The sequence below is a fragment of the Podarcis raffonei genome, chromosome 3 (genome assembly GCF_027172205.1).
Source record: "Podarcis raffonei isolate rPodRaf1 chromosome 3, rPodRaf1.pri, whole genome shotgun sequence".
Lineage (NCBI taxonomy): Eukaryota > Metazoa > Chordata > Lepidosauria > Squamata > Lacertidae > Podarcis > Podarcis raffonei.
The window spans coordinates 106,262,457-106,280,385 of record NC_070604.1 but is presented as its reverse complement, the minus strand read 5'-3'; the positions used below and the strand labels follow the sequence as shown (position 1 = coordinate 106,280,385).

Below are 17,929 nucleotides of genomic sequence, written 5' to 3'. Positions count from 1 at the left end.
GACAACTGCCCTGCATGTACAGCAAAGAAAGGTTACAACAAATATATTCAGAGGATATAGACACAGATTTTAGGGAAGGCTTCTTAATGTACTTTGGTTGCCGCTTTTAGAATAACAAATGTCTAGGTAAGGAGGTCCAGCGAGAATGATCTAAAAGGACTTGGAGTTTGAATTGTCCCTTTCTGATCTGTCGCATACCATAAGAATGGTTGACACATGTTCTCAGATATGTGGTTTCACCACATAAGGCACAACGCTATTGGGTTAGTTTTTTCAGCTAAGGTGACATTGCACTCCCTCTGCCAGCCTTGTATAGTAAATGGTGTGGCATATTTCCTATGTTGGGCTATCTCCACTCTCGCAGCTGCAGGGAAAAGGAAACGGATTAAGTCCTTTTGCAAGAGTCCAAGCATAGTCTCTTGAAATGGGAGCCAAAACCTGGGCCTGGGTAGACAATTCGATTGAGAATAGCTGTGATTTCTTGAAAGATCCTGAGCCAAAAAGATTGCACTATTTCCAACATCATATGAAATAGTGTACCAATTTGGCCAGAGCCCTTCCAGCACATTGTGAATAAATTTAGCATTTATGTGCCCCAATTTAACTGGGGTGGCACACCACCTATAATTATTATAACAAATTTAACAAAAAATAAAGGGGGGTTAATACCCATCAGCTCACATCAGCAATACAATAACGATCTCTATTTAAACACATCAGTCAATATATGCCATCCAAAGGTCTTGATAGCTATCCAGACCAAAATCCATCAAACTTAACAATAAATCAACAATACTGCTCCCCCTCCACACACAAAAAATAACCACAGAAACACAGCAATTAGCATGACAATCGTATTCCCTCAAATGCCTGGGAGAAGAGGCATGTCTTAATCTGGCTCTGAAAGGATGTTGGTTGGCTCAGTCGGTAGAGCATAAGGCTCTTAATCTACAAGTCTGTGATTCTGTGATTTTAAAGCTGACGCCAGGCAGGCCTCTCAGGGGAATGCATTCTATATAGACTATAAATATTTATAAGCCCCTTTTTAGGGCAAACCTTCCAAAGGAGACTACAACAACACAACATATAAAGCATAACAAAACTTGAGCATGAAAAAAAATCACAATAGCTAATTAACAGCAGTTACAGCAACAACGTAAAAACATCACTCAGTCCAGCGAAACCATAACATCACAAAATCAGTTAAGCTAGAAAAGCATGAAAGAACAGGAGCCCTGTTAAAATCTCTAATCACAAAAGGCAATGAACCAATATGTTCCAAAGGTTCTCCCACTCCTGCAGTAGGAACAGATCTGCCTGCTGTACACCCCTGTGAGCAGCCTGCCACTTTCAATCAATTTACTATCAATTGCTAGTAGAAGCAGTTGCAGCTGATCCTATGTCTAAGCAGGTCTCTCCTCCAAATGCCCATCTGAAAATGGTGCATCTTAACCACCCATTTGGTTAAAGAGATGAAATCAGATGCACCTATGTAGGGAGAGAGGTCCACATGCAAGGAACCACAACTGAAAAGGCCCTTTCCTGGGCCTCCACACCACATTCTGGGTGGGGAAAGATCTTACTGTATGGGCAATCTTTTCCGGAAGGTATTTGTACTTTGAGGAGATGGTGATCTAGCATGGTCATTTCTTCCTGCCTCTGTTCACTTCCCCTCACCATCTCTTGTTCTACTCTTTGATAGCGGAGAACAGCCTTTACTTTGTTGGAAGGAAGGGATAGTGCAGGGTACCTTCTGACCTTATTTGATGTTAGACATGGTTTGGAGGAATGTGCAGTATTGGAAGAGGGGACCAGCTAATTAATAATCGGCACTAGTTAGTCGGGCAAGGCATGTAGGCTAACAAATTAGTTATCTATAAATCGGGTGGTTTGCGGGACATAGTTCAGAGAAGCTCGTGCATGGACTGATTGACCACAGGGCCGTGCAAACTGGGGCTACCTGGGGTTCGCTTCATCACTTCTTGAGGGCTTCCCAGTGGCAGATCGAAGTGCTTGCTTGGTAACGTATATAAAGGTAAAAGCTAAAGGACTCCTGGATGGTTAAGTCCAGTCAAAGGAGACTACGGGGTTGCAGTGATCATCTCGCTTTCAGGCCAAGGGAGCTGGCGTTCGTCCACAGATAGCTTTCCACATCATGTGGCCAGCATGACTAAACCGCTTCTGGCACAAAGGGACACCGTGACAGAAACCAGAGTGCACGGAAATGCCGTTTACCTTCCCGCAGCAGCAGTACCTATTTTTCTACTTGCACTGGTGTGCTTTCGAACTGCTAGGTTGGCAGGAACTGGGACAGAGCAATGGGAGCTCACCCTGTCAATGCTTGCTGTTTAGAATAAAATCTTTAATCTTCTCATTCACTTGTGTTTGTGTTGCTTCGGAATCTCATTAAAAGAACCACCTACAATTTGGCAAGACACTCACCTCCTTATCTTAAAGCATAGGCACCTTGATATGGAAGAAGGCACGCTTTCATATATTGGGGTCTCAGGCCATTTATAAATATAATCAATTATAGCACCAAGTTAGCACAATCCACTCCATCCTCAGACACACTACATATAAAGAAGGAGGTCCTCAAAGGATTCAGCAGAACTTCCCCTGCTCCCATGCACCACGACATGTCAACCTTTGCCTGCTATGGGTGACTCATAAATGCCTTCTGTATAGAAATTTATCTGCCCTACTCCTATACACAGCTGCCAACAAGGCAGAGCTTACTCATGCTTTCCTCTCACTCCTATTGATCTAGCATTATCAATAAATCCTTCCTTAATTAATTTTTAAAATCCTGTGCTCATCCTGTGCTCATATGAAAAGTAGTGAGGACAACACTTACGGAAACCTTACCTGTGGAACTTATGGGCTCAAATTAAGCAAACATGGGACGATTTTACATAATGAAGCTTTCCCCTTTTGGATGTTGTTTTTCCACTGAGGGCCTTGGTAACGGAGCCACCAAGATCTCCTGTGATTTTCTTAAAAGGCAGGTGCAGCCACGGGTGTAGCCAAGGGGAGGGGACAGGGGGCAGCTGCACCCCCAAGTAAAATAAATAAATAAGATACTTAACTAATTGAGGTTCTGCCCCTCCAACATGAAGCCTGCCCCTCCAACATAAACCCTGGCTATGCCCATAGATGCAGTGGTAAGAGGTCCTGTTTAGAATTGCGATTAAGTCATTTTTGGAAGTTTAAAAAAATCCTTCCATTTACACCATTTTCCTTGTCAGAGTTGCCTTAATGAATGGCTGTGTTTGCTCTTTATTAAAATATCAGGAGCTCTGACTGTGGATTTTCTGCCATTTCATCTATTTTGGCCCTTGGAAAACTAAAGTAAATATACACATGGCGCTGAGTGCTCTCCGCTTCCTTAAGTGCTGACAAGACCTACTTTCCAAGGGCACTGGAGATGTATCTGTAATGTTTGCTTTATTTACAGCTGAACAACCACAGAATATTAGAAGCAAATGTACGCCCCTACAGCAGGCAGCAAGTCCACACTTTGGCATCATATTCCCACTCTCAGGGTGCTTCACTACCAGCCAATTCACAACTCCAAAACTCTCTGTACTCCTGATTCTCTCAGAATTTAAGTGTACTAACTTGGCTCCAAATGGTTTCTCGGCTTGTTTTCTTGAAGCTGGAGGCTACCAACTTCAACCAGCTCTGTCCGCTAATGCATTTCAAAGACTGGAGAGGAATAATTCCCAACTATCAAGGAACATTCACGTAAATCAACAGTTGTCAAACTTTTACCCACTAATGGTGTTCAATTGGTTTTAGTGGTTTGCTTTAACCTGTTAGGTGACAGCAGTCACAAAATCAAAAGATGCCTGCTTCTTGGGAGAAAAGCGATGACAAACCTAGACAGCATCTTAAAAAGCAGAGACACCACCTTGCCGACAAAGATCCGTATAGTTAAAGCTATGGTTTTCCCAGTAGTGATGTATGGAAGTGAGAGCTGTACCATAAAGAAGGCTGATCGCCGAAGAATTTATGTTTTTGAATTATGGTGCTGAAGGAGACTCTTGAGAGTCCCATGGACTGCAAGAAGAACAAACCTATCTATTCTTAAGGAAATCAGCCCTAAGTGCTCACTGGAAGGACAGATGCTGAAGCCGAGGCTCCAATACTTTGGCCACCTCATGAGAAGAGAAGACTCCTTGCAAAAGACCCAGGGAAAGATTGAGGACACAAGGAGAAGGGGACGACAGAGGATAAGAAGGGGATGACAGAGGACGACAGAGGACGAGATGGTTGGACAGTGTTCTCGAAGCTACCAGCATGAGTTTGACCAAACTGCAGGAGGCAGTGGAAGACAGGAGTGCCTGGTGTGCTCTGGTCCATGGGGTCACAAAGAGTCAGACATGAGTAAACGAATAAACAACAACAACATTAACCTATTAACTCTGGTGCTATATTCTAACAGTGGCAGAAGAAGAAGAAGAAGAAGAAGAAGAAGAAGAAGAAGAAGAAGAAGAAGACAACAGTGCAGGAGTAAGAAGCATCAATCTCTTATTGTGGCATCAGCTTCCCTGGTCCACTTCATCAGATTCATGAAGTATTATCCTGCATTACAAGCATGTATATCTCAATGGTTTGTGGAGATTTGTTAACAGTGAGAATTATAGAATCATAGAGTTGGAAGAGATCCTGAGGATCATATAGTCCAACACCTAGCAATGCAACTATTCAGCTGTCCCATACAGGGATCAAACATGCAATCTTGGCATTATCAGCATTGTGCTGTAACCAGCTGAGCTTTTTCCTCAGCTTAGGTCAGAGAGAAATGGAATATAGAAAGTACAGCGTAACTGCATAATTAGAGGTGGTCATTCACACACACAAAAAAGTTACTGAGAACAATCCAGCAATGCTAGGATGTTTGTGTTATCAACAACTGCTTTATGAAGGACCACTGATTACGTAATTATCACCATCACTGCATTTTCTGCATTTCCTTTCCCTCTGACCTCACTATTTTCACCCCACATGCACCCATAACACCATGCCAGGCAGGGCCAGATTTAGGCTTGATGGGGCCCTTTATATGTCCAGCTGTCCTTTGTCAACAAATTGTCACTGTTTTTTGTGTTGAATATATGCTATATGGTAATTTATGAACCTAATACGTATCTAGAGCCATTTGCACACAATAAAATATGTATTTTATCAAAGTAATTATTGAACTTAATCTTCTATTTCGCAAATGTACATCCAGGTTTTTTCCTTTAATTTTTTTGGGGGGCCCTAAGCTGTAGCTTGTTTAGCTTATATGTAAATCCAGCACTGATGCCAGGTAACTCAGGATAACGCTTCACATATCTGAAGAAGCGGAATGTAGTCCACGAAAGCTTATGCCGGAATACATTTGTTTGTTTTTAAGGTTGTACAAGACTCCCATGGCTACTCATCTACAAATAATAACAAAAATAAACTCTTGTGTGTATATGGGAATACAGTGTAAACAGTGCTGATTTTTCTTATTAGATTTCAGGTGACGGGAAGTCCAGATCTTTATCACACTTTTTCAGTTGACTATTTCTGGATACTTCTGTTCTGCCCAATATTTTGAGTAAACAATCATCTACAATGCCAACATATGCAGATAACAGAATCTGCACGAACTGTGCTGAGAGCGTTCCTTGAGATTCTGCTGCTAATCAGCTGCCTGAGCACTGCTATCTCTGTTCTTGCTTTTCCAGAAGGAAGGAAGGTCTATAAAGTGTAGACGTATCCCATTGGCAATCATATGTTTTATGAGCCCTGAATAGATTTTACTACAGGTCGGGAGTTCTGCCTAGACGAGCCCCCGGGCATCACGAAATCCGAAGAGCGTGTCTTACGGAGTCTATCAACTCTTAGGAAAGCTTTGTGAACTCCATAAACCCAAGGAGAGTGAAAACACTGCTGAGTTCTTTTCTAATGTAGCTTGGAGTTGTCCCTTCTGTAGAGAATAGATGGACCACCAGCAGTAGCTGTAATATTTTCTTCCAAAGGCAAGCACACCTGGAAATGTGAAGTATTTTTTTGAAAGACAGAAGATACTAGGATCATGTTTTGTGTTGGAAAACTCTCTGAAAGCCAGTGTAGCCCTGTCAATGCTGGTGCTGAATCTGGCCCCAGTCCTATCTCAACCATAGAATTATTATTATTATTATTATCCTTTATAAAAATATGTATATACCGCTGTATCATAAAAAATCACAGTACTTTACAACAATGTAAAAACTAAACCAGGCAATAAAATAATTAACAGTTGAAAACCAGTTAAAAGGAAAAATAGATTTAAAACAATTCCCCATGTGATCTTTATAATCCATTCTTTTAGTAAATTCTGCATCCAAAAAATAAATTTTTAGTTAAAATGTATTGATCTTCTTTCTACAAATACAGTGGTATCTCAGGTTATATACGCTTCAGGTTACAGACTCCGCTAGCCCAGAAATAGTGCTTCAGGTTAAGAACTTTGCTTCAGGATGAGAACAAAAATCGTGCTCTGGCGGTGTGGCGGTAGCAGGAGGCCCCCTTAGCTAAAGTGGTGCTTCAGGTTAAGAACAGTTTCAGGTTAAGAACGGACCTCCGGAACGAATTAAGTACTTAACCCGAGGTACCACTGTATACATATTGTGAAATACACATATTTTATAACACAATCATACCCACTTACCTCACAGACTTGGGTTTTGCACATGCTAGTTTATTGTGCATGCAGTGTGCTCTTTGTGCTGGTTTTGCACTTGCAACATCAACCCTGATCCAAAAATAACCCGCTTCTTTTGATGAGATGATTCATTTCCCCCCTCACAAACCAGTTTTAATTTGAAAATATATTTTAAAACTGAATAAATTTGCATTTCAGCTCCATGTGTACAAAGGAAAAAGAGGTGAGCAGCACTTTTCTTTTGGGGGTTGTTCCCTACCACACCAATGTGTGTACCCCAGCGGAGCAAGTTGGGAATCCACACAGGCAATGGAAATTGCTCTCAGTACTAGGCACCACACAGAAGCAGAGAAAAGTTCAGAGAGTTTACTGTTGCAGAAGATAAGGCTCAATAAAACAGTTTTGGATGTAGGTATATACAGCTTGTAGGCTTTTGTAGAGATATGAACATACAAGTACAAAGTTGCTCTAAATAAATTCATTAATCAAGACATAACACTGCAAATAACACTGATTGGCAAACTGACTAACAGACAGACAGACAAACTGCATGCTTACGAACTACTGAGCTGATACCCATTAATCACAGATATAGTTGGGGCACTGGACCATTACTATAGCAACTGGCTTGGCTGACCATGCATCTGTGATTAGCTGATCCATGGGGTGATATATACTCATGCCCAATCACTCCAACATAGCACCCGATCACAGAGAATCATAGTTGGTCTTAGCGGCAGAAAAAAACCACTCAGGCATATTATGAAAATACTTCTTGATTTGTCCCGGAAGTACAGTGAGTATCCTAAGCTTCACCAGCAATCCTCACTGTTTTTCAGTGTGAATGTGCTTGAAATAGCAGCCTCACATATATGGTAATTCAATCAGATGGGAGGATTCCTTGGAGATGAGCCAATAAAGTAACATATTTTTCATGTAAGTTACTCCTTTCACTGCTTCTTACCTCAAAATACAATAAAATAAAAATAAAACTCTATTTTGGGGTAAGAATTTTCATGAAACTGGAAAGACAGGCGTGTCTAAATACAATTAGAAACTGAAGTTGCTTCTGTCACCGTCATATGAATACAGCTAACAATTATTTTCGGGTTCAGCGACTGAGTTGCATGGCTGGGTACTTACACTGTTGCTGAGAATTGCAAGGGCAGAGAGCACTCTTGCTTGTTGGAAGCGTTGTAAGAAAAAAAAAGGCGTAACCAAGAGATTTGGCCAAATATATTTGTATTTTGTTGTTTAGTTGTTTAGTCGTGTCCGACTCTTCGTGACCCCATGGACCAGAGCGCGACAGGCACTCCTGTCTTCCACTGCCTCTCGCAGTTTGGTCAAACTCATGCTGGTAGCTTCGAGAACCCTGTTCAACCATCTCGTCCTCTGTCATCCCCTTCTCCTTGTGCCCTCCATCTTTCCCAACTTCAGGGTCTTTTCCAGGGAGTCTTCTCTTCTCATGAGGTGGCCAAAGTATTGGAGCCTCAGCTTCACGATCTGTCCTTCCAGTGAGCACTCAGGGCTGATTTCCTTCAGAATGGAGAGGTTTGATCTTCTTGCAGTCCATGGGACTCTCCAGAGTCTCCCCCAACACCATAATTCAAAAGCATCAATTATTTGGCGATCAGGATGAGCACAAAAATCACTTCTATACATCACTACTGGGAAAACCAGTAATATATATATATATATATAAAACCAGAAAAATATATACGTATAAATTTAACACCAAATGCCAGATTGCACAGGTACTGTAAAATGAGAGGTGGGAATGCACCGCTGCTGCTGTCAACCTGACAGCCATGGATTCAGAAGCAGATGTGCATCTGAGATTTCTGGACTGAACCAAATTGGTCACATAACGAAGCTTTACATGTTTGAAGGAGGAATCCTATACTGAAGATCCGCTGGCTGAAGGGGCAACGGCATATGGCAGTGGAATGTGGGGTTTGCCGACAGAACACCGAGGTGAACCAGTGGAGTCATTGGCCAAACAGCCACAGTGGCTATGCATTATATTTCGTTATTGGGCGAGCCCCGCGTCACTCAGCTCTTCTCTGGTCCTTCGAGGGTCCGGCTTCGCCCCACCCCTTTCTCCAGTCTCTCCATCCCCCGAGGCCACGCCCAGCCGAGCCTTTCCTCCTTTCAAAAGCCTCCTCCCGCGCCTCCGATTGGTCGGCGGCCCAGAGCCGGCCGCTCCTCCCCGCGCTGGTTGGGCCGAGGCCGCGGCGGGCCCCGCCCCGCCGGCGCGCCTCTCGCGATTGGCCCGGCTCGCGCGAGGCCACGCCCCACTCCGCCCGCGCTGTGAGGCGGAGGTCGGGGCTGGGCCGAGGGTCCCGGCCGCCCCCCGACCGCCGGCCCGCCTTCTCTCCCCTCCCAGCGCACCCAGGGTAGCGGCGCGATGGCGGCGGCGACGGCAGCGGGAGCAGCGGGCTCTCTGGGGTCCGGGCCCGGGGCGGCGGCGGGGGTTGCCGGCTCGGCCGTGCCCGCTCCGGGTCCGTGCGGGGCGGTGTCGGGGGTCTCTGGGGGTCTCGGGCCGGTCCCGGTCCCTATGAACCTCTTCGCCACCTGGGAGATCGACCGCTCGGCGCCCAGCTGCGTGCCCAGGTGAGGTGGGCGGTCGCTGGACGGAGCTCCCCACGCCGGGGCGGGGTGGGGGGCGAGGCGGTTGGCGGGAGGGGAGGCTGACCCTGGGCGCGCGCGTGTTTGTGGGGTTCACACAGCGGAATGTGGTGGGGGGCGGGGACGCGGAGGCGACATAACGGGGTGTCTGCCGGCAGGGTGGGGCGGATGGGGTGGGGCTTTCCGTGGGGTGGGGTTTTTTTATTCTTATTTTTAAGGGTCTGGGGGCTTGGCTTGGCTTGGGTGGGCCGATTTAGGCTGGGGTGTTGGAGGTGCGTGCCTTTGTGATGTGCAAGGGCTGGTGTGGACTTTAGGGATGGTGTGCAGGTTTCTCTCCCCCCCCCCCCGAAAAAGAAAGGTGTACATTTGTGGAACAAGGGTTTGTGTATGAGAGAGTGAACACAGATTTTTAAAAATTGTGTGTATACACACACACATATGCACAGAGGTATGCATCTATACACATATCCAAGAGTATCTTGGGTCGCAGGGAGAAGCTGAGATTCCGGTCAGATCTTTTGAGGTTCTTCAGGAAGTTTGTGCAGGGATGAGTGGGGTGGGTTTTCACTCATCTAGGAAAAAGGCATTATCCCAAATTGGTTGTTTTTTAAAAAATGTGTCATCTGGAGGATAGTTTGGAGTTTGCTGCCTTCCGTGATGGATATGATAGACATCTGTTCATAAAGAGGGATTGGACAACAGGTGGACCACCTGAGTGGTGATATTTAGCCCATAATTGCCAGTAGTAAAACATGACTAGTGTGGATGTATAATTTTTTTGTGGCTGGGAGAATTGGACTCTGGGCTTGACAAGTGTAAGTTGGTGGCTGCAAAGGGATGTACAAGATGAAAGGTTTGAATAGGAGAGGGGTGTGAGAGAATCACTGAGGCCTTACTCACACAATTACTTACTCCTCTGCTTCACTTTGTGTTGTGTTCTGGCTTTCCCTAGTTAACTTTTTAGCAAGGCAGCAGTGGCAGCTCTTGTCCCAGAAATCTGTACACTGCTAATTAACATTGGTAATAATGATGATGGGGTGTGTGTGTGTGATACCACTACATAACATCCATCTGTTCAATTACTTTCACCCAGCTTCTTCTATTTGTTTTCTCCACTTACTCATCAGTGCTTGTTCTCACCTCTTTGCGCCTTGTTGAAATGAAGATTGGTCTGATGGTGATGAACTGTTACTGTCAAGGGCAGCGGGTGGGGCAGATGACTTTTTTTTTATAATAATGCTACTTGGGTGTTCTGTTGGTAGGATGGATAAAAAGTGTCTGATGTACATGGTGAGGTATTTGGGATTGTTTGGGCAGGCAGCCTTCATACTGACCTGATGTATAGGTGCACCTATTATTCACATTGAAATTAATGGCTTTAGGTTTCAATCCTAGAGCCATTTATTATAGAGTGAGTCCACCGAATTCAATGGGGACTCAGCTTCTGAGAAGACAGATCATGCTCTTAGATGCTGTATCCATTTTAGTCTTCCTGTGCCTGTCAGTTAAATTGTGGTCAATAAGCAATTTGCTGTAACTGCTCCAGGACAACTGTTACACCAAGGGATGGAAAATATGTCCAAGTCTGGGACTTGGAATCCAACAACAACTGAAGGGCCACTGGTTCCCTATTTCTGATATAGACAAATAAAATAGTTGTTTGGAATACTTAAGTTTCTGTTAGCTGTATGGCTGCATGTGCATTGCAATAAACTCACATGCCATGGCTGGCTATCACATATATCATAAGAAGGTCACAGGCTGTTTCAACAAATGGCCAGGACAAGAAGCTCCTGGTTGAAAGGGAAAAACCCACACCCATGCTCATCCTATTGGAAAAGAAGACTTTTGTGTTTTTCCTGGCTGTGTACCTCATTCTGCCATCCTTTGTGTCATGAAGAACAGGGGTTTCCCTCTTCCTTCAGTTTACTTGGCCCTTGTTAGAAGTGTCTTTGCGGGTTACAAATGGTGCAGACTAAAGCAGGGGTAGCTAAGCCTGTGACCCTCCAGATATTAGAATCATAGAATAGTAGGTTGGAAGGGACCCTGAGGATCATCTAGTCCAGGCTCCTGCAATGCAGGAATATTCATCTGTCTGATATGGGGATGGACTCCAACTCCCACTAGCCTCAACCAATGTTGCCAGTAGTCAGGGAAGAGGGGAGATGTAGTTCAACTTGTGGAGGGCCACAGCTTGTAGCACTTACTAATTGATTCCCTGAGCTAGTTTGCTGAGATTAATTTGGGGGAGGAGAGGGAAGGAAGATTAACCTCTCAAACTGGTAAACAAGTATTTATGCAAATGCTGTACAGAAGAGAGTATGCTACCAGAGCAAGCTGCTTTTGAAAAGCTTTGTGTATCCACAGGCTCTTGTCACATTCCATGGCAACTGATGGGAACTGTCTCCATGCAGACAAATCATGACTTGGAATCTTGCTTCTATTAGCAGTTTGTATTGTTTATGCAGCTCATCATTTGTGCTTTTCAGTCAATGTGTCCTGCTGTGCAAAGTTTGTTGGGCTTTAACAAAGCAGGTACCTCTTTTGCTATACACAGGGCTGCAAAGCAGCCTGTCCCAAGCTGGTGCCCTCCAGAAATTTTGGACCACAGCTCTCATCATCTCAGATGAGCATGGTCAGTGATCAGGGATGATGTGAGTTGTAGTTCAGCAACATCTGGAGAGCCAGAGGTTCACCACACCTGCTTTTCAGGCATCTTGCAAAGCTGTGATGCTGTTTATGAAAACAAACTTGGCTCAAGTTTTGCAGGAGATTCATGAAGGGTGGTTGGCTGCCTTTCATAAATGCATGCATGCAATGTCTGAAGAGTACTTGAAACTTGTGCATTATTGGTCAGCCTTGATGTGTATATGTCTATACACTTTATATTAACAGATCTGGAAGGTGCACATCTGAACGTCCCCAGATTTTTAAGAGTGAACATGGTTGCTTTATGCTGGGGAGAATCATGGCAAATTATGCTATAGTTGGTGGAGATGGCTGTTCCCATTAGCAGCATTTGCTAACACCTCTTGCTTCTGCTCTACAGGTTCAGAATTGTCCTGGCAGATGAACATGTGATGATGAACTTAGACAGAGGGAGCTAAGTTTTGGTGCCCACTGCTCTGTGTTAAGATGTTCTTTAGTTGTGGTAGGAATAGGAACTGGTCTGTTGCTGAGAAGATTGAGGGCATTCTTTACTGCCAAGTTCCTAACCTTTTCTAGATGTGTCCTTTGTTGTTGACTGACAAAACATAAAGTGGCTCAGAACCCCTTGCAGGAACAGTTTCCTTTTATGTTAGTTGGCAAGGGGATCTTTGGCACTTGCATTGTGGGGCTATTTCTGGCCAATTTTCTGTGGTCAAATCTCTAATTTTTATTTTCACAGGTGCCACGCTGGTGCTTGGAATGAGCACAAGCTGTGATGTTTGAGATACTGATATATTGGAACACTTCAGGTTGCTTAGGAACAGGAGGAAAAGAATACCATGGAAGAGTAGGAAGTGTCACTTTTCAGAGAAAGCACAATCTCGCTCTCTTTTTCCAGTCCTAAAGCAGAGACAAAAGGCATCTGTTGGACTCAGCTGTGTTAAATTGCCGGGTGAGGCGCACCCAAGGATCCATGTATTGCTGAAATAGACAAACAAGGCTTTCAACAAGGTCCCCCATGATATACTTCTTGGCAAGCTGGTAAAATGTGGGCTGGGAGGTTCTCCTGTTAGATTGGTTTGCAGCTTGTTGATGGACACTTGTCAATCTGGAGAAAAATGGCATGTGAGGGAGCTGTGGGGTTCTGTCCTGGGCCCAGTGTTGTTTAATGTCTTTTATGAAGGATGAAGGAGTGGTGGGATCACTAATCAACTTGGCAGGTGACACCAAGCTAGCTGGGTAGTATAGCTAATGCCTTTGAAGACAAAAATAGTACCCAAGATCTTGAAAGGATGGAGATTTTAGATATGCTGTAAGCCGCCCAGGGTGGCTGGTGAAACCCAGCCAGATGGAGGGGTATAAATAATAAAATTATTATTTTTATAGAACTAACAAATTTCTCAACCAGGATAAATGTCAAGTTCTATGTTTAGGTGGGAGGAATTGAATGCTTAAATACAGAGTGGATGACATCTGGCTTGACAGCAGTACATGTGAAAAGGATGTAGGGGTTTTAGTAAACTACAAGCACAGCAAATGTGAGCAGTGTGATGTCGCATCTGGAAAGGCTAATGCAATTCAAGGTTGTGTCAACAGCTGCATAGTGTCCAGATTACAATAGGTAATGATACCACTCTGTTCTGCTTATGTTGGATCTCACCTGGAGGCGCTACAGTTTAAGGATACCTATGAACTGGAACGTGTCCAGAGAAGTCTGACAAAGTGTCTGGGTGAACCAAGTCTGTGATGAAAGGTTGAATGAGTTGGGCATATTTAGTCTGGAAAAGAGGCAATTAGAGAGATGATGATAATAACCATCTTCAAAAATGTGAAGCACTGTCTCACAGATGATGGAACAAATTTAATTTCTGTCACTCCAGCAGGTAGCATCTGAATCAATGGGTTCAGATGAAAAGAAAAAGAAATATTTAGATTCAGGTGAGCTGTGGAGCAAGTTGCCTCTGAAGGTGGTCTACTCACTTTCAAGAAGAGGCTGAATGTCCTTCCCTCTCAGGTATGCTGTAGTGGTGAATTTCCCCCATCTGAAGATGGTCAGACTAGAGGACCTTTGAGATATCTTACAACTCTGATTCTATGCAAGCATGCACAAACATAGCCCCCCTCCCTTTTTTCACTTCTGCCCATCTGTCCCCCTCTCCAACAGTTTTATTCTTAGATCCTTGTTTGAAACAAGTGCAGGGGATGTCAAAATAGGAGAGATCTACATTGGAAGGGCATTGATTCTCATATACTTCTCTTATCCGGCCAGAAATCCTCTTGAGATGAATGTGGGCAGCAAATATCTTTGTGGTCTAACAAAAATCATGGGAAGGTGACATTAATGAAGAGGGGAACCAGTTGGGGGTTATGTGAGGACAGAATCTGATTGGACTAGCTGCTTTGAAGTCCTCCACATATGAGAACCTGGAGTTGGGGTAGAGAAAGTTTAGCACAGCTTTTACCCATCTGGCACCCTCCAGATGTTTTGGACTACAACTCCCATCAGCCTCAGCTACGGCTGTGTGGGCTGCAGCTGATGGGAGTGGCAGTTCAGAACATCTGGAGGGTGCCTGGTTGGCAAGGAGTGCTTTAGTGGGAAATAGAACAGATTCTGATGTTGAAAATATTCTAGTATTCCTTTGCAGAACAATAGATGTCAGAATGCCTGGACCCTTTTAATTGGGGCGTCTTGTTTACACCTTTAGCTGAATGTGGAAGGAGATACTGTGCCATGCTTTATTTTTTGTGGGGTGGGGAACCACGGCTGTCCATACTATATTACATTGCAGATTGCAGAGCCTGTCGGCAGTGAGAGAATCTTCTGGTTATGAAGGTTGCTGCAGTACCTAAACACCTGTCTCTCTTAGCAACAGGAAGGAGAGCTGCCTAGGTTGCTCTGATCCTTCAAAAGCAGGCATATTTGAAGAAGAAAAATACTCCCATTTTCTTTGCTCAGTATTTTCTTCTGGCCTACGTAATTGGGGCAGGGGGTGGCTTTGAGGTGGCACTTGATTATTATGTGGGCTGCCCTCCATTTTGTGAAGGAAAGCCCTCTTTGTTGAGAGAACATTCTTGACCCCGGATCAAAGTGGGGGGGAGGGGGCATTGTTGGAATTCCTGTATTGCTGAGCCCCACCATAGAACTCTGTCATGCTTCCTAGACCTCTATGTTCCAAGTACCATGTGCAAACTGAAGAACGAGATTTTTTTCATTGAGGATTAGACTAGGGACCTGATACATCCTTCAGGAGGTCAGGTTCACCTGAAGGCCTCAAAGGGTTGGGTGGGATGGAAGAAGGGGATGTGGCCAGCAGGCTCAGCACTGTTTATAGAGCAGGGGCGGCTAACCTGTGACACTCCAGGATGTTTCAGAACTAAAACTCCCATCAGCTCTAGCAGTTGTAGTTCAGCAGCAACAACTTGGAGGGTCACAGGTTAGCCACCCCTGTTGTAGGTCTCTAAGGAGTGGCTCCATCCTGAAGCCTAGGAAACAGACAGCTCTTGGCTGACTCCACGGTTTTCAGGTCCCATGGAATTTCCTCCCCCAAGAGTTAGTGATGGCTACCTACTTGGGTGGCTTTAAAATATAATTTATGGAGGACAAGGCTATCGGTGGCCACTAGCCATGATGGCGTCAGGGTCTACCTCCACTGTCAGAGGCAGAACACCAGTTGCTAATTTCAGATGGGAAGAATGCTGCTTGACTGGAGCTGAGGGGCATCCAACAACATCTGAAGGACCTCAGATTCCCTGATAATGAGAGGCCAGTTTAAGACAGCAGAAGATGAAAACCAACCAAACTGTTGTCCATCTACACTATTTTTGGTGGTGCTCAAGCTCAACTTACTTTGGTAAAACTGAAGGACTTGCTACAACACTGACTTCTCAATAGGAACAGATGCTGAGTTGAATGACTTTTCAAGATCCTGTGAACTGCTATATGATTGAAGCCAGGCGATCTAGGGCTATTCTATCTGTTTTAATACTATCCACGTCTAATGTCACATGGGCTCTTATGACCATCATTAATGAAATCTGGAGGAGTTACCTTTGCCTTGCAGTTGCTCATGTAGATTAGAATCCCACCCTTGTGCTTGTCATCTTGTCAAGGTTACAGACAATGAAGCTGACACAGGCAAACTCACATTAATTTTATACAATAATAAAATTGGATCTTAAATTTAAGCACATTTTCTCCAAGTAACAAGTCAGTTGAGGATCAAAGTGATTGGAGTGTCACTTGAAGCAAAAAAAGGTATTCTGAGATGGGGGAACCTTTCTGAATCTATTGTGATCTAGTTAACTGATGACAGATTGTCAGACTGCGTGGGATAGGGTTTCTAGCATTGCAGAAAGCAAATATGAAGAGTAACTATTATTTAGGGTAAGAATATGGTCTTCCTATTTACCATGGGCATTATATAGCTAGGATGAACTGATGGTGATTCAGGTGCCCTCCAGACGGTCAGTATTTTGTGGGAGGGATTCAAGCACATACTAAACGTTCAGGTTTGCACTGTGGGTTAAGGAGCAGCAAAACCCTTTAAATAAAAACAAAAATAGTCCTTTGGTGGTTTAGAAAGGTTTACAAAAGGGCCACTGAAATGATCAGGAAGATGGAACAACTCCTGTATGAAGAAGGGTTGCAGCATTCGGGACCTTCCAGTTTAGTGAAATAGTACAAGGTGACATGATAGAAGTTTATGAAATTATGGATGGAGAAAGTGGGCAGAAAAGAGTTTTTCTCTCTCTCTCTCATAACACTAGAATTCATGGGGGCATCTTATTATGAAGCTGAATGTTGGAAGATTCAGGGCGGATAAAAGGAAGTCCTTTTTCGCACAGCACATAGTTAAACTATGGCACTCACTCCCGCAAGAGGCATTGATGGCCACCAACTTGGATGGCTTTAAAATTTACAGGTGAGAATAATAATAATAATAATAATAATAATAATAATAATAATTTTTAATTTATACCCCGCCCTCCCCAGCCAAGGCCGGGCTCAGAGCGGCTTACAAGCAGTAATAAAAACAAGATGAATGATTACAACTTAAAAACAAAAATAAAATACAACATTAAAATAATTGAATATTAAAATGTAGCCTCATCGCAGGAGGAGAAGGAAAAGAAAAAAGAGAGGGAGGGAGGGAATCAAATTGGCTCCAAGCCAAAGGCCAGGCGGAACAACCCTGTCTTACAGGCCCTGCGGAAAGAAATCAGATCCTGCAGGGCCCTGGTCTCATGAGGCAGAGCGTTCCACCAGGCCGGAGCCAGAGTTGAAAAGGCCCTGGCTCTGGTTGCAGCCAATCTAACTTCAGAAGGCTGCCTGGGGCTACTAGCAGTGATGGCTATGCTCTGCCTTCATGGTCTGAGCAGTAATGTTTCCGAATACCAGTTCCTGGAAACCAGAGGAAGGGAGAGTGCTGTAGCGCTCAGGTTCTTGCCTGTGTGTTTCCCGTGGGCATCTGGTGCCTTGGTGCCCATGGGCGCCACACTGGGTACCACATTGTGCAGCCATCCCAAATCGTTCTGCGTCCCTTCAGCCTGTTTTTTTTAGCAATGCATTGCGTGCAGTGCAGCTGTCCCAAGTCCAACTCAGTATGGTCTCTCTAAACCACCACACTGATTTGCCCTTGGGTAGTTGCGTTATAACCAATAAATTCCTTAAAAAGAAAATAGAGAGGTGAAGGACAGAAACCTGAAGGAAAGTAACATGACCGTAAGTGGAAGCCAGCTGAAATGTTTGAAGAAGTAGAAGTTAAACCCGTGGGTCCTTTTAACAATGTATTTGGGTGGGAGGGAATGTTGAGGATAAAGTTATCCCATTTAAGATATGAGGGGGATTACATTAACTTGATTCTATTCTCTCATTGAGTTCTTTATTCTTGTTAAAGGCATTAAGAACCTTTTATTCAGAAACAGGCAGGTGGGGGGTGGATGGCTGCAAGATCTAAACTTATGTAAATT

The 17,929-nt window shown here is 44.2% G+C and overlaps 1 protein-coding gene across 3 annotated transcripts in view; it reads left to right on the top strand.

The window, feature by feature from the left end:
- Window positions 1–8,993: 8,993 nt before the first annotated feature.
- The window catches only part of LOC128411252 (phosphofurin acidic cluster sorting protein 2-like), a 176,347-nt gene continuing 167,411 nt past the window's right edge, over window positions 8,994–17,929 (top strand). For 2 of the 3 annotated variants that reach the window (XM_053383425.1, XM_053383424.1), the window contains exon 1: window positions 8,994–9,295. In XM_053383425.1, coding sequence (XP_053239400.1) covers window positions 9,090–9,295 — 206 coding nt within the window. In that variant the 5' untranslated portion in view covers window positions 8,994–9,089. The remainder of the gene's footprint in view (window positions 9,296–17,929) is intronic. The other variant, XM_053383426.1, reaches the window with a different exon arrangement.